General features: G+C 47.2%; 1 protein-coding gene across 12 annotated transcripts in view; it reads left to right on the top strand.

Annotated features, from left to right (window-relative positions):
* The window catches only part of STAU2 (staufen double-stranded RNA binding protein 2), a 296,288-nt gene that overhangs the window by 143,993 nt on the left and 129,706 nt on the right, over nucleotides 1-22,589 (top strand). For all 12 annotated transcript variants that reach the window (XR_014474843.1, XR_014474842.1, XM_083187269.1 and 9 more), the window contains 2 exons: nucleotides 10,183-10,314; nucleotides 11,065-11,122. Coding sequence is in view for 10 of the 12 variants with exons in the window: in XM_083187269.1 (XP_083043395.1) it covers nucleotides 10,183-10,314; nucleotides 11,065-11,122 (190 nt within the window). In the remaining 2 variants the exon portion in view is untranslated. The remainder of the gene's footprint in view (nucleotides 1-10,182; nucleotides 10,315-11,064; nucleotides 11,123-22,589) is intronic.

Here is a 22,589-nt window from a genome sequence, read left to right as displayed (position 1 = left end):
GTTTCCTGATTTTTTATTACCAGCCCCGGCTCTTTCAGCCTGGTGCTGGTTACGGCAGTGGGGGGGACCCCACGCCGTTTTTTTTTTTTTTAATTCTCCCCCCCCCCCCCCTATCTTTACACTGCTTAAACGGGTTTTTAAACGGGTAAGTGTGAATGTGACAAAAACAGCTTTTAAACGGTAATTTACCGTTTAAAAGCTGCAGTGGGAAAGAGTCTTTATGGCTCTTACCCGTTTAAAGACCCGTTTAAAAAAAACGGGTCATTACCCGTGTAGGCAGTGGGAAAGCAGCATTAGAGTAATATTACCTCTGTAATTTTTCTCCTTGTTGATAAAGGGAATATAATCGTAAAATCATACCCCTCAACATCAGCAGGGGATTAGAAACACATCGTATTACAATTTTCTATTTTTGTGTATATGTTTGTTTGTCGACCCTTGTCATATAATTTAATATTTACTCTTAAAAGTTACCTTTTAAATTTACTAATTAATCCATTGAAACCGTAAAGGTGCCCACAGACGCATCAATTATCGAATGCGTTTTGTACTTTTTAAGCACAAATTGCATCTTATGTACAATTATTGGATGGTGTTTATGGGCTTGTGCGATGCGATGCGAGTGAGCCCGATATTGTATGTCTAAAAAAGTACATGCTGCACGTACTTTTTAGACTACATCTGAAATGTAACATTACAAACATGGGTTCATCACATGCATCCAAGTGCACATCGCATCGCAAGCTGGAAGAAAAATTGTATAGAACCATTGTACAGACAAAAACGCATAGCACAGTACAATTGTAGCGTCTGTGGGCACCTTAAGAGTGCCCCAGAACAAGCGTCCTCTTTCTCTCCAAACCATGAGTTCATACATATGTAGTGGTTGCTAGGACGGTGTCGGTTGATATGACTGTTGGTGGATTTAGGAGGCTGAATGGAGTGTATGAGAGGAGTGAGTGGGTGAAAGGGATGATAGGGCGCGCATAAGGGAAGAGGAGGTGGAAGCTGAGAAATGTGAGGAGGCTGGTGTATGGAGTGCTAAGGACTTAGACGAGTAGACTTCACTTCCATGAAGTTGAAGTCTGTAACATGAAAGAATGACCCTGTGTAAACAGAGCAGCGTGTGATGAAGACTCCATTATATATATCCCGTTAGATTTCTCCACCTTGCAGGATTGTCTCCTCATAAGCTGACTCTGATAATTGCAGTGTCACTTTGTTGCTGCGAAGCTCAGTGATAGCTCTGCAATGCAACCTGACTGCGCCTGCGCAGCTAGAAATCTCTAGAGGCCACCACAGTAACAGCTTGTGCAAAAGGGTGTCACTTTTTCATTCTAGACATATTATTCCTGCCCAAGTATTACTCTAAGTTCAAGCGTGTTCAGTTTCCCAAGCTGTTTTGTCTTCACCATCAACAAGGCCCATGGGTAGTCCTACAAAATGCCCAGGGTCAACTTGGGGAATCCATTGTGCTCTGCCTGTTACAGAACCTGCTACTAGAAGAACCTCCGTGTCCTGACCCTGATAAATGATCTAGAAATTCATTGTAGATGAAGTCATGTAAAACTGTTCAAATATTTTCTTTAAAAGATACATGCAAAGAAGAGTGTTACATGTGCCCATACATACTGACAATTACTGCTTGTATATTGGTGTGGTCGAGGCAGATCAGATCATCAACTAAGCGATCTTACCTGTCCTTAGCCAGCGAGTGTTTTAATTCTGGCCTGACAGGTAAGCTATGCTGCGGATGGAACTGCACATACTCATAGTCAAGTCTGTTTTGTTTGCAGATTAGTACACACAATAACTTTTTCTGTGGGCTCTGCTAAAACTCTCATTATACGAGTGAGAACCTGGATGGTTGATTCAGCTGTCACCCAAGGCTAAGCTAAAGCTGTGTTTGTGGTTCCCTCAGGCCCCATGTATGAGTGTCTCTGTTGGAGCAACCTGTCATGGGCTCACACCCACAGCCTGGTGTGTTTATTTGTTCATGTGCAGATTGTAACTACAGGACGCATTGTTATTGATACAGTGGTTATACACTCTGATACAGTGACTAATCTATAGACCGATATATAGAAATTAATAACAAGAATAAATGTATATAAGCATCACACAGGCTCATTAGTATAATGTAGAGCAGGGGTGTCAAATTCATCGGGGGCCACATCAGCAGTTTTGTCACCCTCAGAGGGCCGGTTGTATCTGTAGGACTATGTGTCCACTCTTTATTATCATAAATTATTGTCACTGCATTCAATTATTACTTTTTTTGTAATAATGTAAGTAATAACTAGCAGGGAGATTGGCTGGGTGCCTGGGACAGGGCACAGTGACGTGACGTCAGATTGCCCAGCAGGTGACCTGGGCCTCTGGGTTCGCAGGACTCTCGCTAGAGTTCTGGACTGGTGGTGACAGTGGGACAGATAATGATAATGACCCTGGACACAGGCAGCCGCACTGCAGATTTGTGGGCTCAGGCTGCGGCTGTGTGCTGCCTGCCCGGCAAACGGACTCTAGACTGGACAGACTGGTCTGGACAACAAGAGACAACACAACTGTGCCCACCCCACTGCCGAACTTACAGTAAATATACTGAACCAACTGATGCCACTGTTGCGCAGCGCGGCACCACAGGCAGGAGGCAGCTCACCGCCGGGCCGGCGTCCAAGTCCGACAGGCAGCCGCAGCAGCATGCACGTCACGGTGTCACTGGCACTGCTGTCAGGCGGGCGTGTGTCACACATGGCAGCGCCGTAGCCGCTGCCTGCAGGAGGAGCCGGGGAGGAGTCGGGCACGTCACATGGTGACACTAACAAGTCTGTGTCTACTGTCCTGCCTCCCTCCTCCTCCCAGCGAGCGCCGCGGCGGAGTGACTGTGTCACCCGGCTTCCTCACGTTGTTAGGTATGTCTCTCGGTCTCGAGTCGTCATGTGAGTGTCACTGAATGTGATGTGACACTCACACTGTGATGGCTTCCCGCAGTAATGTAATCGGCGCCAGGTGGGGGTGGGTGGCGGCGGCTGCGTGGGCCACATGACGAGGTCTGGCGGGCCGGATTTGGCCCGCGGGCCTTGTGTTTGACACCCATGATGTAGAGTAAGATGCAGGTGTCACTAGGCCCGAGCTGCGCACATATTGGTCAGGTATAGTAGTGCTGACTTTGCATTATTCCCCTCCCCACGCCTCTATGGGGCCTGTACAGCTTGAACTTGCTGGCTTGATCAGTGATCCAGAATGGCACGTTGCATTCATCACGTACAATTCTAACACAATTACAAATGCCGGTTTGCACTACTCACAGCGAGGTGTGTGAATTTTGTTCAAAAAGCAAAAAAAAGTGACAAATAGCTGATTTAAAAAAAAAAGTTAAATCTTATGCATTTTTTTAAAATGCTATGGAGTCCAATCAAAATGGTCATTTCTGGGGGGCGTGGCCAAGCCGGAGACCAGGTCGGACGCACCTAGCCTGGGCTCCAGCAATACCTGCTTGTAGAGGGGCTCTCCATCCACCCCTGCCTCCCCCTGCCGCATCGATCAGCAGCAGGGAGCCTTCCGGGACCGTTGCTGCAGCCCGCTCGCCCCGCTGCTGCGTCCGCCCGCCGAGGCCTACATCGCGGCCGGAGTCGCGGCCTCAATTTCCGGGCGTCGCGGCCGCGATCGCGACCTCCCACAACCAGCCGGCTGGTCCTGGCCGGAGACCCGGATGCTCTGCTGCCCCCCCGGGCTCCCGCTGAGCAGCAGATTGCGGCCCACAGAGCAGCAGGTCTCTCTGTGGGCTCCATTGAATCACGGCCTGCTACTAGGCCGAAACCACGGCCTGTAGTTAGACCCGGACCCCGGCCCTGAGACTCAGACACTGCGGAGCCCTGCATATGTACCCCATTCGGAGAGGAACCCCCTGATGAGGACCTCAGGGAGTGTCTGAAGCACTCCAAGCGCCCACAAGCCTTCCCCTACATCTGCTGAGCCTGAGCACAGTACCTGCAGGGAGAGAGCCCCTCCCTGCCTGGACCAGGAGCCATCTTGGGAATTCACAGCTGCCTGAGTAAGGTAACTCTGCTATACAGTTAATCTGTGAGCTTTGCCTGTGCCTCCCCCCTGCTCCATGCTCTCACTGAGGTTTGGAGAGCTTGCTCCTGCTGACATAAAGATTCTGTAGCCTCCAACATGCTGCTTTAACCTTTATACCTGTAACTCCCCACCACCACAGCTGATACACATCAACCCGCTCCATTCGCCTCTGTCCCTGCCCATCTCTGCCTCCGACTGTGTTTTCCGCTGCCCTGATGCCTCCTAAACGGCCTAAACCCCCTGCGGCAGTGCCACCAGTAAGCTTGTTCAAGACTGTATCCAAATCTCCCAGTATGGCAGGCCGCCCTGGACAACCCCCTCAGCCACATCCTAGTACCCCAGTCACCGCCACGACCCCTCCCACACCCTCGATCGACACCTCCCTAGATGAGCCCATCACTGTCCGCAAGATGCTACAACTACTAGGCGACCTTAAGAAGGACATTACTGCTGACATAACGTCATCTATACGTGAACTGAAGCAGGATGTACATGAGCTGGGTGACCGTACGGACCACCTTGAGGTGAAGATGGGAGAGATGGTGACCTCCCATAACAATCTGATATCCGCCCATGATGCGACTCAATCTGAACTAGCCATGCTTCGTGATAAGCTGGCAGATATCGAAGACAGGGACAGGCGTAATAACATAAAGATCCGTGGAATCCCAGAAACAATTCGCCCATCTGAGCTTGAGAACTTTGCCAGGGACCTGTTCCAAAAACTGCTCCCGGACCTTTCATCCTCCCAACTCCTAATTGATCGCATACATCGTTTGCCCAAACCACGCAACGCCCCGGACGACTCCCCGAGAGACACCATCTTACGTCTTCACTACTTTCAGACCAAGGAACGCCTTCTAAGAGCCTCACGGGACACCGATCTACTTTCCTCAGTCCTGGACCCCCTGCAGCTATATGGAGATCTCTCCGCAACTACCCTGCAAAAACACAGATCTTTCTCGGCCCTCACTACAGCCCTGCGGCAAGCCTCCATCCCATACAAGTGGGGCTTTCCTTTCAAGCTAATAGTCACCAAAGATGGCTCGACAGCTGTGCTACGTTCCCTAGATGAAGGCCTGAAATTGCTAGAATTATGGCAAATCCCTTGTTCTTCCGACCCTCCGAAGTCTGCATCATCGCTCAGACAAGATTGGTCCAAAACTCATAAATAATGACCCCTGGAAACGTCACGGTTACATCTAGACCCGACATCTACCATTCGCCTTACGGAGGTTCAACAACTCTACCGCCCAGCTGCTGACACTCACCTTTTGAGTTGAATCGGGACCATGTAACTGTTTTTCTTCTCACTATTACTCAGTATGGGTGTGTTGACTTTCCTCTTTTTTTGCAAATGCTAAGATTCCGTAAGTACATTCATGCTCAGGGGACAGCTACCCCATTACTCTGCACTATTGAGTGACCTGTGACACCCCCTCCCTCCTGGGCAGTATGCCGTACTGCATTTGATGTCACATGGGTATTCATATATAGGCATATCTATATGTATATACATATGCTTTTCCATATTATTTTTCTCTTGATAAGTGTATCTTTGTTAAAGTTTAATTGTTTTTTTCTCTTCTTTTAATGTTCCCGGTGGTGGGGAACAATGCCGCTACCCCCACAATTTTCGCCACACTGTTTTGTGGCCTACATGACTCTCATGGTAGAGTCATTTCTTTTTGTTTATTTTCTTTTTTCCCCTCCCCCATTCCCCCCAGTTCCCCCCCTTCCCTCACAGGGTATTTATTTTATTTCTACTTAAATGTCAAGGATGTTTGGTCACACTTACGCCAATTCCCCCCTATTACATAACCATGCCGCAGTTTATGTCTATTAACGCTAAAGGGCTGAACTCCCCCCAAAAACGAAGGACTGCCCTTCGTTATTTTCATTCCCATAGAATTGATATCGTAGCAATTCAAGAGACCCACTTTGCCTCTTCATCCCCCCATCTCTGTCCGATCACCATTACCCGACAGGTTTCTTTGCTAATGACCCCACTAAGAAAGGAGGTGTTGCTATCCTTATAAACCGTCACTGTGACTTCATTTCTTCCTCCCAAACTGCTGACCCTCTAGGAAGATATCTTATACTGACTGGAACGTTGGATGGCAAGTTGGTCACCATAGCTTCTGTATACGCCCCAAACACAGGCCAGCTTCGCTTTCTCAGGAAATTCCTCAACACTGTCCAAAAAACAGCTGCAGGCCAGGTAATCATCCTCGGTGACTGCAACTTCGTATTAGACCCCAAAATGGATAGAACCGACACTGTCGGTCAAGCCCCCTCTCCACACTCACTACACACCTCTAAGGCCTTTGGGCTCCTACTATTGGAATTCGGTATGTTTGACGCCTGGCGAGCATTGCATCCCACGATGAGAGATTACACCTTCCACTCCCGTGTCCACCACTCATACTCCAGAATAGATTATATGTTTTTAGACAAATGGTCCCTACAACAAATTCGCAAAGCCAATATTCTCCCTATAACTTGGTCAGATCACGCCCCCCTTGTTGCAACTTGGGACCTTACCCATAAAATCCCAGCCACTAGACCCTGGAGATTTAATAATTTCCTATTGTCTTCTGTGGAAGCCACACAAACAATTCAGGCCTCTTTGAATGACTTCCTCAAACATAACAACCCTGATGATACCTCCCCTATCAACTTTTGGTGTGCCCTTAAGGCAGTAATACGTGGGACTGTCATTCAAATAACCTCCAGACTTAAGCGTCAGGAAAGGGAGACACAGAAATTCTTGGAGAATCAAATTCTTATACTAGAGGGCAGACATAAATTGGATCCCAATAATTCCTCCCTTTTCCAAGATCTAGTGAAGCTCAGAACCGAATTGGAGGTTTACACGCTACGCAAGGTTAACGCAAATATTGCCAGACTGAACCAAAGATTTTATGTAGAAGGAAATAGAGCATCCCGACTTCTAGCTAGAAAACTGAAAGGCAAACAAATAAGGGCTTCAACTAAAACTCTATATAACACTGCCGGTGCCAAACTTAATAATCCACTGGATATTTCCAATGCCTTCGCAGAGTACTATGCCCGCCTCTATAATCTAGTTGAGGATGACAGTATCCCCCAGCCCTCCCCAGAGTCCATATCGGCCTTCCTCTCTAGTATATCCCTCCCTACTCTCTCAGCCCAATCCCTCGACTCTCTAAATGCCCCCTGGTCGGAGGAAGAAATTCGTACTGCCATCAAATCACTGAAAAAAGGCAAAGCTCCGGGCCCAGACGGCTTCTCAAATAATTACTACACTGCTTTCCAATCTACCCTTACCCCAGTGCTCTTGCGTGTGTTCGAATCTGGTACTTCATTAGGTGCGTTCCCTTCAGAAATGCTTGAGGCCCGTATTATCACCATATTGAAACCGAATAAAGATCCTTCATACCCCCAAAATTACCGGCCTATAGCTCTACTGAACACCGATATCAAACTATACGCCAAACTAATTGTGAATAGATTGAACCCCCTGCTTCCTAGCTTAATTCACATAGATCAAGTTGGTTTTGTGCCAGGCCGTCAAGGACCAGATAACACCCGGAGAGCTCTGGCTGTCTTAGAACATTATACCCGCTCTGGTTCCCCCCTGGTAACACTTTCCCTAGATGCCGAAAAAGCCTTTGATAGGATCCATTGGGGCTACATGAAGGCAGTCTTACTTAAGTATGGCTTTTTAGGCCGTTTCCTTCACGCTATTTTATCACTCTACTCATCCCCTAGTGCCCGAGTCTCTAGTAATGGTTTCCTGTCCTCCCCATTCCGAATTAGCAATGGCACCAGACAAGGTTGTCCCCTCTCCCCCTTAGTGTTTGTTTTAGCGACAGAACCCCTTGCTGAACATATCCGTACCTCCCCTCTCCTGACTGGCCCAATCATTAACGGTTCACACCATAGAATTTGTTTGTTCGCGGACGATGTCCTACTCTTCCTGACAGACCCGGTGTCGTCCCTCCCAGAGTTGCATAACATTCTCCGGAACTACTCATCGGCCTCGCTATATAAATTAAACACTACTAAAACTGAAGTCCTGCCACTGAATATTTCACCTGATACATTATCCCTTTTGCAGTCTAAATATAAATACAGCTGGCAAACCCACTCCCTCTGCTATTTGGGTATACACCTATCAGCTACTGAGGAGTCACTCTTAGAGGTTAACTATGGCCCCCTTCTGAAACAAATAACAGCCATCACTAAGGACTGGCTGTCGCATGAGTTTTCCTGGATGGGTAGACTGGCTACGGTTAAAATGACGATCCTTCCCAAGATCCTTTACCTATTTAGGTCTATCCCCAGACTCCTACCATCTCATTGGCTTAATAAATTCCAGGCAGTGCTCAATAATTACGTATGGAATAAGGCAAAACCTAAAATCGCAAAAAAGTACCTTATGATGTCCAAGGAGCTTGGAGGCCTATCCTACCCCAACCTAGAATTGTACCAGATAGCATGCTTAATAAACCAAATCAGCGACTGGTCAGTATCCTCTGACCTTAAACCATGGGTGGCCCTGGAATCGAGCATGTTAAACCCTCTCTCCTTGATAGACCTAATTTGGTGTTTACCCAAAGTTAGATCGGTCTCTACGCAGGCTTCAAGAGCTTCTGTGGACACCCTCAAAGCATGGGACAAACTCTCTAAACTTTTACTGTTACCATTACCCTCACCCAACTTGACATTACTAGGGCTTTCCTCCTTAATCCCTGATTTAAATTTATCTACATGGAGTAACAGGGGCGCCAAACAGATCAGCGACCTATTTTCAGACGGTGTCCTTAAGTCCTTCTCACAACTGCAAACCTCCTTTTCTCTCCCAGCTGCTGACTTCTATAAGTATTTGCAAATTAGACATTGGTTGCAATCATATCCCCTGCTGTTCGACACCTCCCATAAAGTGCCCCCTCACCTCCTCTCTCGCCTCGCTTCCCCTTACCGGAAGGGAGGCATTTCATTTTGGTACTCAACGTTAGTAGCCTCCACCCAACCTGATAAAACTCCGATGCATTCAAAATGGGAACGCGATCTTAATTTCTCCTTAGAAGCTAAAGAATGGACCCACCTGTTTTCATCTGTCTTTAAAATGTCTAAATGTATTTCCCATGTTGAAATGTATATAAAACTGTTTTACCGTACATATTTAACCCCTGCCAAGCTACACAAATTCTGGCCAGCACAGTCTAGGGCATGCTGGCGAGGCTGCGGATCAGTGGGGGATGTGGTTCACATTTTTTGGTCTTGCCCAGTGCTTCGGGCCCTATGGACCTGGGTTGAGGACCTCATACTGAAGGTGACCGGCCTCCAGGTCTCCTTGTCACCACAGGCCGCTCTCCTTCATATTTTTCCAGACTCAATTCCCATTAATAATAGATATCTAATCACTCACATTCTTATTGCCACCAAAACCTCCATTGCACAGTTTTGGAAACAACAGATCCCCCCCCCCAGTGGACCTCATTAAATCTAAGCTTTCCCACAACTACACCATGGAAACCACCTTTTGCCAGTATTCCCCTTTCCATGCCTCACAGCTTAGGAAATGGTCCGGTTGGCAGGAGTTCCTATCTAGAGGTCCATGACTTTCGACATATATGCAGCTGTGTTTTCTCTATGCTTTTCCAATGGGAGTTGACCTCCACATTTTTCATTGTATTGTACATACCGGCAAATCCCGCCTATTAGTGTTAAATATACGCTTGGACTGTTACGTTTTGCATATTGTTATTTGTACCCTGTGCCCCACCCCCTCCCCTCTCTTTTTTCTGTATCCCCCCCCCCCCCCTTTTTTATTCTGAAAACCCAATAAAAATTACTCTTTAAAAAAAAAATAATGGTCATTTCTAGTCATTTAATGCCATAAATAGCAATTATTGTATAAACTAACGAAAACGTTAATTTTAACCTTAAAATTAATATTCTCCCTACCTAGTCACCTGCTCCAGCGATTGTGAAGAAGAACAGACAAATTTACTCTGAAAAAGAAGTGTGGAATTGAATTGCAAATGTAATTTTAATGCCAGTTTGCCATTCATTTTTCGTTAATTGTAATATTGTAAATAATTATTTGAATAGGTCAAAATTGGGGAAGAAACAGCCACAGGAACAGGACCCAATAAGAAGACGGCAAAGAGAAATGCTGCAGAAGCAATGTTATTGCAGCTCGGGTATAAAGCGTCTACTCCTGTTGTAGAGAGTACCGGAAAGGTAATAAAGCAATTGCCACTTCTATAGTACTTACATTACATTTAAACTTTTGTTTTGTTTAAAATGTCCCAGAAACATACAATCTTAACTAAATTTACTTGAGATTTTGTCTATGGCCTATTTTGACTAGACTAGAACACAGGTACACAATGTAGTCAAAATTGGCTGGCATGTGCAGTCTATTTTTTCTTGCGATACTGATCCCACGGGGGTACACATCACTCTGCCATGTGTCGAAACCCAAAGCTCCAATCGCACTGTGTCTGCACTTTTATTCATGCATGATAAACCTGGCACCTGCTGAACCTCGGGTGTGTAGGCTTGTTACAATGGTGGTATGATAGAGCAGGTATGGAAGTGGCAGATACAATTTTCTATGAAGTCTTTATGTACAGACTTTGTTTCAAACTGGGGAAACTTTTAAATATATATAAAGTGGAGAATTTCCCAATAGTCAGCCTCTGTCAATTTATAGTGAGCACTTGAGAAACAATCCATTACTAAGTAATCAGTGTCTCTACTGTATTTCTCTCAAGGGTTTTGTACAGATGTGTCCACATACATCTACCCTCCATGTGATACAAGAGGCGTTATACATAATGTGTGAGCTCTGTGTGACTATAGTGCCTGGCATCTTTTTTGCAACACTTTGTTTCATTACTTTTATATTGCCACATTAAAATATGCCTGTTTGATAATGCAGTGTGTAAAGGAGCTGACAAGTGTGTGTTGGTTTTGTATTTTTTGCAGCAAGATGACCATAAGACCTGGGGAGAACAAGGTTCTGGAGCTTCCGATCAAGCTGGCCGTAAGTGTCTTGTTTTACTTTGCTTACCTTTCATTTCTTTGGAGAGCTGCAGCAAATGCATATGGGAAGGAGGGGGTTACAATGGAAAGAGAGGTGTTGAATGGGTCGTATCCCCCAAAATATATTTGTTACTAGACAAATCTGATTCCTCTGATGTGTTTTTTCCACTGCACTGAGAGTGTTAAAATTTTGACTGTACAGTTAACAGTGAAGGTAAAGCCCCATACACACGTAGCGACGGGTGCAGGGAGCTGAGCGACATGCTTAAGCACAGATTGGTCAGTCCACATTGCCACACACCAGTGATACAGTATGTGCTGAGCGATACATGTGGAGCAGCGTTTTGCCTATGTTACTCAGATTGCTTTGAAAATAGCAAAATGCTCCAAATCGCCCCACGCGTAAAGACATTACTTGTGTGAAAATAAAAAAGACAAGCTACATTTCTCTTTCGTCCATCCTGCTCAACCATGGGATGTAGGAGGGTCCGCAGGAGCAAGGCCCCTATGCTGACTTCTTTTTAGAGGCAGGCTCCTCCCTTCTGCATCTCAGCATTACTCAGTTTGTTTTAGGTGCCCACCAGAGTGGGTGCTGTGCTGACTGGCTTCGTGCTGCAGCCGTTTTTTGTAGAGTAGCTAGGTGTTTGTTATTTTATTAATATTCACTAGGTTTCCAGTGTGCGACTTCCACTAGGAAGTTATTCGCTGTGAGAGCGCAGCAGAGGCTGACAGAAGCGCGTCCTCTCTGTGTGCCGCTCTCTGTGTGCCGCCATTTTCCGGGCATATAGGCAGAAACACGCAAACGGAGTTGATGCCTATTACAGGAGTCCAGCTGGACGCTTCCAAGTGGTCCCGGTCTGAGGAGACACTGGAGGTGAGGAGAAGCACTTGGTAGGAGCGGCTGAAGGAGGGAAAAGGCGCCAAAAGGCTTCCTTCCCCGCTGAAGCAGAGACTTGGTCTCTTCCTACACTCTGGCTACATTATTCTTTGCAATTTCCTTACATTGTGCACTGTGTGGTATCATGACAGAAATGTGTAGTGCTGCTGCTCTGGGGGAGGGAGCGCCTGCCATGTTAATTACTGTAACTGCAGATTTTGTGATGTTAAATTAACCATTGAACAGATGGATCAGGGGGATTTGTGCCCCTCATGTGAGGGGCACAAATGTAGTGGGGCTCAAGCCCAGAGGTCTGAGCAATCTGAACCTGCATAGGCGGCTGCGTTGGGGAGGTCTATGAATGCTTTGGTTAAGGCTTTAAATAGGCAGAGAGATGATCTTGTGAAATCTCCTGCCCCCTTTTCCCCCTCTCAACCGTCTCTGGGCTATATTACCCCATCTCAGGGGGACCCAGCTTTGTTGCAGGTCAAGCAGGACACTGCACAGAGTGTTCGTAAAATGAATGTATTTATGGAACAACTTGCCAAAACTCCTGAGGTTACTTCTCCCAGACACCCCTTATCTACACCTCCCCTGTTGCATTTAGATTCTGATGAGGAGGGTATGTGTGTGGAAGATGTCTTTTGGGACCAGAAGGAAGAAGTTGAATCTTCTTTGGGGCTTTTAAGCCATCCTTTCGTTCCTCCTTTCGAGAGGGTGCGTCTAATAGAGGACAAGTAGGAAGAGGAAAGTTTGCAGCCAGTAAGGGGAGGTCACCCAGATTCTGTTTCGGGGCCTTTGCTAAGAAGCACACGTCCAAGAGTGAGGATAAGTCCTCTGCATGACGGGGCGGAGACTCCCCGTTCTGGGTTCAGAGTGGGGGGTCGCCTCCTGCAGTTTCGGGACAGGTGGAACCCTTGGGTTCTCTACATCATTTCACAGGGTTACAGAATAAAAAAGAGATTTCTTCCAACACCCTTACCGCGGGAAGCTCACCTGCAAAAAGCTCTCTTGGGGGCGGCAACATCTCTTCTTGAGAAAGGAGTGGTGGTCCCGGTACCTCAGGAAGTAAGAAAGGAGGGATTTTATTCCATTCTTTTCTTGGTCCCCAAACCAGACGCGTCCTTCAGACCCATTTACAGTTTCACGCTCTCAGGAAAAAAAGGGATAGTAATTATCCTGTATTTAGACGATCTCCTATTCAAAGTGGAGTCGGCGGAGAAGTTGCAGGAACATCTGGCTTTTGCGACACAGTTCTTCCGAAGACCACGGGTGGTTGTTAAAACTCCCGAAGTCTCATTTAACACCCACAAAGAGACTTCAGTTTCTGGGGGTGATTTTGGATACACACCTACATCGTGTGTTTCTTCCAGAGTCCAAAGCAGTGAACATTTGCCAGTTGGTCCTGCAATATCCATATCCAACAGTTTGGCAGGGAGTGAAGCTGCTTGGCAAGATGGTGGCAACCTTCGAGACCCTGCAGTTTGCAAGGTTTCACTCAAGAACATTTCAGTGGAACATTCTGTCATGTTGGTCAGGAAATTTAAAGACCATGAAGCAGGAACGGCTGGTTCTGTCTCAGGAGACAAGGGAGTCCTTGATGGACGGGCCCTGGTGGACGGATCTGGAAATGGGGCGTTCCCTCTGCTCGTGGGTTTGGATGTTTTTCACGACCGATGCCAGTCTCAGGGGCTGGGTGGCGTTAGTTCTGCACCTGAGGTTGCAGGGTCGGTGGTCCAAGGAAGAATCCAGACTTCTGATCAACATCTTGGAGCTCCGGGCGGTTTGGAATACCCTGTTGCAGGCATAGGATCTACTGAAGGGATCACCTGTATGTATTCAGTCAGACATTGCCACAGCTTTGGCTTACCTGAATCATCAAGGCAGGACTCACAGCAGGATGGCAATGCAGGAAGTCTCGCGGATTTTCCAGTGGGCAGAGGTGAACATTCCTAATCTGTCGGCTGTGTTCATTCCGGGGATCCAGAATGTAGAAGCGGATTTCCTCAGCAGGGCAGAGCTGCTGGAAGGAGAGTGGGCGCTTCATCAGGAAATCTTTCAGGAGATTTTGACACTCTGGGGACTTCCAGGGATAGACTTGATGGTGTCTAGTCACAACTGTCAGGTTCCCAGGTCCTGCTCTCAGACTAGGGATCCAACACGTGGGCAGTGGATGCAATGACCGTTCCGTGGCGTTTCAACCTTGCCTACGTGTTCACTCCGTTCCCTATCATTCCGCGGGTCCTGAAGAGAGTGAGGACGCAGGAGGTACAAATCATTCTGACTGCAACGGACTGGTCCAGGAGGTCGTGGTATTCAGACATACTGAGGTTGTCGATGGACTCTTGGCATCTTTCTCTTCGGCCGGACTTGCTCAAACAAAGACCTTTTCTGCACCTGGACCTAGCTTGTCTAAATTTGACGGCCTGGCTTTTCAAACCTTTCTAAGGAAGAAGGGTTTTTTGGAAGCGGTTATCCAGACTATTCTCAGGGCTCGCAAGCTTGTATCAGCTGCAAATTACCATCGTGTCTGGAAAATCTATATCAGGTGGTGTGAGCGTCAGAAGGTACACACATCTAGGTTCAAGGTCTCTAGACTTTTAGAATTTCTCCAAGACTGGTTTTCAGCAGGGCTTAGCCTGCAGTCCTTAAAGGTACAGTTGTCGGCCTTATCCATTTTCTTTCAGAAAAGGGTAGCCCTGTTACCTGAAGTACAGGCTTCTTTACAGGGAGTCATGAGGCTTAAGCCCCCATATAGGCAGCCGATGGCGCCTTGGGACCTGTCTTTAGTTTTGTCAGTGTTACAAAAACCTTGAGCCTTTAAGGTCGGCTGATCTTAAATGTCTGTTTTGGAAGCTTCCATTTTTGTTGGCTATAGCTTCGGCTAAGTGAGTGTCGGAATTGGGGGCCTTGTCTTGCAAGTCTCCGTTTCTGATTTTTCATGGGGCTACAGCGGAGCAGTTGTGCAGGGCTGCCACCTGGTCCTCTGTTCATACTTTTACCAAATTCTATAGGTTCCATGAGTTTGCGTCGGAGGACGCTTCATTTGGGCAAGCAGTGATGAGAACTTTAAGCCTGAGCGTACCCTCCCAATGGACCGGCTCTTGAACGTCCCATGGCTGAGCTGTGTCGCCAGGATGGACGAAAGAGAAAAGGGGATTTTTGTAAGAACTTACCGTTCTAATCCCTTTCTCTGAGTCCATCCTGGCGACACAGCGATCCCCCCCTTACGCTCAGTAAGTTTATACCGTTCATGTGTTGTCATGTTATTGGTTATGTTGGTTGTGCATATTAATATGTTCAGGCGTTGTACTGAGTAACATATCCTAGTGTGCTTTAGATGTTGAACTGAGGAATTCTGGGATGCAGAAGGGAGGAGCCTACCTCTCCAAAGAAGTCAGCATAGGTGCCTTGCTCCTGTGGACCCTTCTACATCCCATGGTTAAGCTGTGTCACCAGGATTTACTCAGAGAAAGGGATTTGAATGGTAAGTTCTTACAAAAATCCCCTTTTCTGTTAGAAAGAAAATAATTTAATTTGGAGTACGCGTGTAAGTTACAGAGGCCGGTTACGTCAGCCCTGGCTAAACCACATTTGGCAAATTACTTATGTCATTTTGTTGTAGAGTATCTAAGTTCTTTACAGCTTTAAGTAATGCAATTTCTTGCGGTGTATTTATACAAATAATTAGGTATAGGTTGTAAGATGATTTCACCTTGTTGTTAGTTCCACAAGTAATCACTAACTACGAAAGCGTGAGATAGTATTTAATAAATCTACAGACAGACATGTTTGTTCGATTTGCAATATGGGCTCCCAGTCAGTTTTCTTCTAGTGGCTAATGCTATATACATGCAGGGCTTGTTGTTCATCTGTCTCTGATACAGTTTCCATTAAGGATACCCCACACAAAGTATCGATTGACCACTGAAAGGAATTATTTGTCTATATTCTTAGCACTTTATAGTTTGTTTCGGTCTACCTAAAAGGCAGTTAGCACGGACAAAGCAGTTGGGCAACAACTAATTTTGTAATGGATGTATCTAGTTTAATTCAAGATGATTTCTGGAAGCAGCGATTGATTTCGCTCAATTACTTCCCCTGCTCACCGTATCCTCCCTTGCTCAAAGCTCTCTACTGCTGGTAAAATGAAAGGGCTTACCCTGCCAGAGAGCAGATTTACCATTAAACTGTGGGCCTCCTTCAGACTGGCCACAGCCCTATTTGTTTGCTTTTGACCAATGTTTTTATTATAGTGCATGTGCCAGTGTGGATTTAGGCACAGACTGATTGATAAGCTACAGGTGTTTGGGGGGTGGAAATGGGGAGCAGGCCTAAAACAAAGGTATGCTGAAGCCAGCATATTCACTGGCCTTGTCAGCTGGACATTGGTAACCTTAGGGTGTCTGATGGCTTATGTGGTTATTACTATGTTGATCCGATGCACTGCCTTTGGACACAAGCAGCGGATCAGAGAAGCCTGCAGTGACACCTCTTGCTGTATTCGCTTACATTCTCATCTGCTACAGCTGAAGAACACAGCTCTGACCCGGACTGCGTTCACCTCTGAATCCCGCTCTGTGCACGATCATTTGGTGGTGTTATGCCTGCTTGTGTACAGGACCATCCTCAGAACTTCTCTACCTCAGGAGGATATCACTTATATCACTTTTAAGTAAAAAAATTGGTATTTGTTTCCTAGCACGGCCACAATCGCGGGCATCGGGTGTCATTTTTAGTGGTCTGCGACGCGACCGACGCGATGCCCCCGATTTTCCCATTGAAATGCATTGAAAAAAGTCAAAATCGCGTCGGTCGCGTCGTATGCGGCTAAAAAAGGCTTAAATGGTCCAGACGCGATGCCCGCGATTTCCCCATAGGGAACAATGTTAAATGCCTCAATTTACCCGCGATGCCCCCGATTTCCCATAGGAAACAATGTTAAATGGCTCAATTTACCCAAATCATCATAGGGAACAATGGTAAATGGGCCAGAAACCCCCCAAAACACCCCTGAACAGTGAAATGTCCCCCCAAAAGTAGTTTACGCCACCCCACGATCAACGCGAACCTGAAGCGTGGTGAGCGCCGACGTGGATAGTGGGGGTATGAAAAGGTCGGAGGACGCGTACCGCCGCCCCTCGCGGGCTCGCTGCGCTCGCCACGCTTCGGGTTCGTGTTGATCGTGGGGTGGCGTAAACTACTTTTGGGGGGACATTTCACTGTTCAGGGGTGTTTTTGGGGGTTTCTGGCCCATTTACCATTGTTCCCTATGATGATTTGGGTAAACTGAGCCATTTAACATTGTTCCCTATAGGAAATCGGGGGCATCGCGGGTAAATTGAGGCATTTAACATTGTTCCCTATGGAGAAATCGCGGGCATCGTGTCGGTACCATCGCACCCGATTTTTTAGTGCATGCGATGGCTGCGATGCCCCCAGATTTTTACTCACGATGCCCACGATCATGATCGTTGTGGCCGTGCTAGGAAACAAGTACCAAAAAATTTTGTTATTAGAATGGAAATATCTTTTAACTTGCACTTATTTGTACTGAACTACCCTCTCGTTGTCTTATAGCTGAGCTCCATAAATGTGCACGATTTAGGCATTATTACTTATAATGACTGTATAGTGTTGGTTTACTGTCCTGCACAGACCCTCAAGTCCTCATTACCTAATTTGACATCTGCCTCTGTTTATGCCAGATGGCTTCAATGTGCGTATTCTGCTTCATTATGTTGGAATGTAAGAAAATGTTGCATAATGCGATGACCTATTGTGTCTATTTAAATTGCAGCTACTGCTTATCTAATGCCTATCAATAAAGCCTAAAATATAATTATGTCTATGCGTATTGACATCTTAGAAAACAGTAGGTAATTATCTGATTTGGGCGATGCTGTTGTACTAGATGTTGATCTGTACATTTACTCACATGGGCGGCCGGGAGCGGTGTGGCCAGGAGCGGGGGTGCAGCGGTGCCGGAGACCGAAGCAGCCGGGCAAATCAAATCAGATTCAAATCCCGGGATCCCGCCCACTACAATCCAGATTTTAAGGATGTCCTGAATTTAGCACATATGACTTAATTAACACTGTGTCTGAGTCAGTTTGATTATACCATCTTTGCACAAACTGTGGTATACCTATAACCTGGACTGTTGAGGTGCTTTGAGGACCATGTTTGGGAACCGTTGGCATAGTGCTCTATGCTGCAGAGAATATAAGGTTTAGTCCATGATGGCTTTGTTCAGGGTTATTGTGTAGAAGACCTTAGTCAATCTACAAACTTATGTTTCTTAGCTCAGCAAAGTCCATATAAAAGGGATCTGTTATAAGTATTTAGTGTGTGTTGTAGCTTCCATTTCCTGTTCTGAGCTTACATGAGTGGTACCAAGTGGGATTGTCTACTACTGTAGCTCAGTCACTTCAAGGATTGACTTGCTGTATGTTCAGAGATGCTCTTCTGCATGCCACTGTGTTAACACAGCATTCTATTGTTCCCTTCCTGTCTTCCTCTGACCCCACTCATTAACGATGCATTTTCCCTCACAGAACTGACGCTCACTGGATTTTGAGTTGTCCCCTGTATACTCTAGCGCAGGCATTTCCAAATTATGGCCCTTCAGCTGTTGTGAAACTACAAGTCCCATCATGCCTTGCCACAGTTTTTCTATTAGGGGATGCTAAGGTACTTATGTAGTTTCACGGCGGCAGCTTATGCTACGTTTGAAGCTACGCTATTGGCGTAGCCCAACGGCTGCCTTACTTGTGTAGTTTCACGGCGGCAGCCTAAGCTACATTATCAGCATAGCCCAACGGCTGCCTTACTTGTCTAGATTCACGGCGGCAGCCTGAGCTATGCCATTAGCATAGTCCAACGACTGCCTTACTTGTGTAGATTCACGGCGGCAGCCTGAGCTACGCCATTAGCATAGCCCAACGGCTGCCTTACTTGTGTAGATTCACGGCGGCAGCCTGAGCTACGCCATTAGCATAGTCCAACGACTGCCTTACTTGTGTAGATTCACGGGGGCAGCCTGAGCTACGCCATTAGCATAGCCCAACGGCTGCCTTACTTGTGTAGATTCACAGCGGCAGCCTGAGCTACGTTATCAGCATAGCCTAACGGCTGCCTTACTTGTGTAGATTCACGGCGGCAGCCTGAGCTACGCCATAAGCATAGTCCAACGACTGCCTTACTTGTGTAGATTCACGGGGGCAGCCTGAGCTACGCCATTAGCATAGCCCAACGGCTGCCTTACTTGTGTAGTTTCACGGCGGAAGCCTGAGCTACGCCATTAGCGTAGCCCAACGGCTGCCTTACTTGTGTAGATTCACGGCGGCAGCCTGAGCTACGCCATTAGCATAGTCCAACGACTGCCTTACTTGTGTAGATTCACGGGGGCAGCCTGAGCTACGCCATTAGCATAGCCCAACGGCTGCCTTACTTGTGTAGTTTCACGGCGGAAGCCTGAGCTACGCCATTAGCGTAGCCCAACGGCTGTCTTACTTGTGTAGTTTCACGGCGGAAGCCTGAGCTACGTTATTTTGCTAAGCTACATGTGGGTTTAAAAGGGGCTACAGAACCCTGTGGGCAGGGTTGCTGGACCCTGCCGCAATAGCTACTCAGATGCTGGAGCATCTGAGACGCTCCTGCTTGTCAAACAGATGGAGCCCGTCTCCGCCGGCACCAGCATGATCCCCTTTCTGCCAAAGAGAGGGGATCATGCTGGTGCCGGCGGTGTGAGAGAGGCGCTGACTAGGCTTGCCAGGGATGCCGGGGACAGAGATGCAGTTCCTGGCAACAGAACGGAAGTTACTTGTGTACTTTCACGGCGGTAGCCTAGACAGCCAGCGGCCTAGTCAAAATATTCTTGCCTGGCAACTCATTTTTACTACGCGATAGTATAGGACAATTTGTCTAACCTTCACAGAGATCTTTACTATTTAGTCAAAATCGCTTTGAAGGATCGCTCTGTGTGTACACCCCTTTAGGATCTTTCAGATATCTGGATGGCAGTAGTTAGATGCATCTGGAATAGCTGGTGGCTGACTACACGGTTACCAGTACGATCTGGATAGTGTCATGTTTCACAAATGATGGCTTCTCTGCTGGTTTGCCAGTGTATGGACACTGTGCGGTAAATTTCCTAAGATGGGATTTCTATTGAAGATGGGATGTTGCCCATAGCAACCAATCAGACTCTATTATTTTGAAGAAGCTGCTAAATAAATAAGACGTAGAACTGGTTGCTATGGGCAACATCCCATCTTCAATAGAACTCCCATCTTCAATAGAACTCCCATCTTAGTAAATGTCCCCCTGTGTGTCTGTAGAATGTATGTGCAAGGTACAGTATTGCCACATCTTCATTAGCTCACAGCGGGTGTATGTTAAAGCTGTGGGTAGCTGGATGTGTCCTATTTACTTATGCAGAGCTGTGATTAAAGCATAGCCCCTGTGGGTTTGTCTTTTAATCCTATTATAAAACACTTGTCTCTCTGCTTGAAATAGCCTCAGCATAGTGAAAGTGTTATTGTCCTCAAAACAGTGTTTAGAGCCAAGATGGATCTTCTTTCAGCACACTGAGAAACAGGCAAATGCAGTAACCATATTTTCTTGGTTTTAGATCTTTAGTATATTTTCTATTTAGTACCTTATTATTGCTTCAGGACTTGAAGAAATAACTATAATGTTCTGCATGTCAATCAGGTCTGCCCATCTGTCTCTCTGTCAGAGGTTACCTGATCCTTTAGATTGTAGACCTTAATTAGTAAAGATTCCTCTCATATAATTTTTTTTTTTCACTTCTAAAGGCCCCCATACACTATGCAATATGGGAACGATTTCACCCGATTCGGATGAATCGGGCAGTGAAATCGGCCCAAATCGCACTTGTAGACATCCCCTCCGATCCGATGCGCGGTCCCGTGCGCATCTGGTCGGGAGGTCGGACGGGCTGCACATAAGATTTGCCAAATCTTATGTGCAGCCCAGCCAGGGAGCCGTGCAGGGGGACAGCAGCGGGCGGGGGATGCCGGCTATAGAGAGCCAAGCAGGGGGAGGCTGCATATGGCGCCGGACTGGAGAAAGCTGTGTTGCGGTGGGGTGACAGCGGGAGGCGAGCAGGGAGAACTTGATGACATGACGCTGGCTGCCGGGCAGCGCCGCAGCGGCGGGAGCCGGTAGAAACAGATAACTTTAAAAAAAAAAACGCCCATAGAGATGACTAGCAAGCCATTGATTGGCTGAGACCTCTGGCTCTCAGCCAATCAATGGCTTGCTAGTCATCTCTATGGGCGTTTTTTTTTTTTTTTAAGTTATCTGTTTCTCCCGGCTCCTTCCGCTGCGGCGCTGCCCGGCAGCCAGCGTCATGTCATCAAGTTCTCCCTGCTCGCCTCCCGCTGTCACCCCACCGCAACACAGCTTCCTCCTGCCCGGCGCCATATGTAGCCTCTCCCTGCTCGGCTCTCAATTAGCCGGCATCCCGCAGCCGTCCCTTGCACGGCTCCCTCCTCCTGCAGCTCCCCGGGGACTGCATATGATAAATCCATGCGATTTATCATATGCAAACCTTGGCACATCAAGTGCCTAATCGTGCTTCCCCCTCCCGGGGAGCTGCAGGTGAAATCAGGTCCGACTTGTCCCTAGGACAAGTCGGACTAATGTATGGGGGCCTTTAATGCCTTATACACTCTCTCTGGCTTCAGTGGCACCAAACAGCCCCTTACAGTGCCTGGTTCTGGGTAGTCCAGCCACTGTGAGCGTTTTTCTAGACTGAAATGTGCATAAATAAAACATTTCTAGATTACACAGATATATACATTATATACTTTGTGCACTAGGCCACAGTCATGATTGAATAGAAAATGGCCACACCTAGACTGTATAATCCCTGCATTTTCTGATGTGGAAAGGAGGCGGGGAGGAGGCCAGGAGGTGGGCAGGAGGTGGGATGGCTGCAGAGGCGGTGGACAATACTCACCCTGGGTTGCTGGTCCTCAGTGCAGGCCGATGATCCACACAAGCGGCGGGTGCAGATGACGCAGCTCTCCGGTGGCAGTGAGGCCACCGGAGAGCTGCATCATCTTCATCCGCCGCCTGCCCTTTCATTTGCGTCCGCCGCCTGTGTGGATCCCCGGCCTGACCGCACACTGAGAACCGGCAACCCGGGTTAGTACCCACTACCCCTTTCACACCAGCCAGGTCCTCTGGTTGAACCCAGGAACAACCCTGCTCAATAGCAGGGTTGAAATCCCCGCAAATTTTGGCCCGGGAACCTTATATACCAGCGCTAGTTGGGAAATTAGGCTGGTGTGAAAGGGGTATAAGTTGGAAGCATAGCATTGTTCACAATGCATTGGTATAATGAAGCCAGGGGTGTGAGCTCATCCCAGTTGCCCAGAGGCAAGTTAGAGATTGGTGCCCTTGTAAAATAAAAGGAAAAGCAATTTGACAATGGCTGGTGGGTGAGACTTAATCCATTTCACCCAGAAAATGAGATTCCCGCGTGAAGCAGTTCCACCCGGGAATTTCATTAAACACATGGGTCCTTTTTCTGTGTGAAAGAGTTCTTAAACTCCGG

This window comes from Crinia signifera, chromosome 5, assembly GCF_055691185.1.
Source record: "Crinia signifera chromosome 5, ASM5569118v1, whole genome shotgun sequence".
In the NCBI taxonomy this organism is placed as follows: Eukaryota; Metazoa; Chordata; class Amphibia; order Anura; family Myobatrachidae; genus Crinia; species Crinia signifera.
The sequence above is the reverse complement of the archived record's forward strand: the minus strand, read 5'-3'. Positions and strand labels throughout refer to the sequence as shown.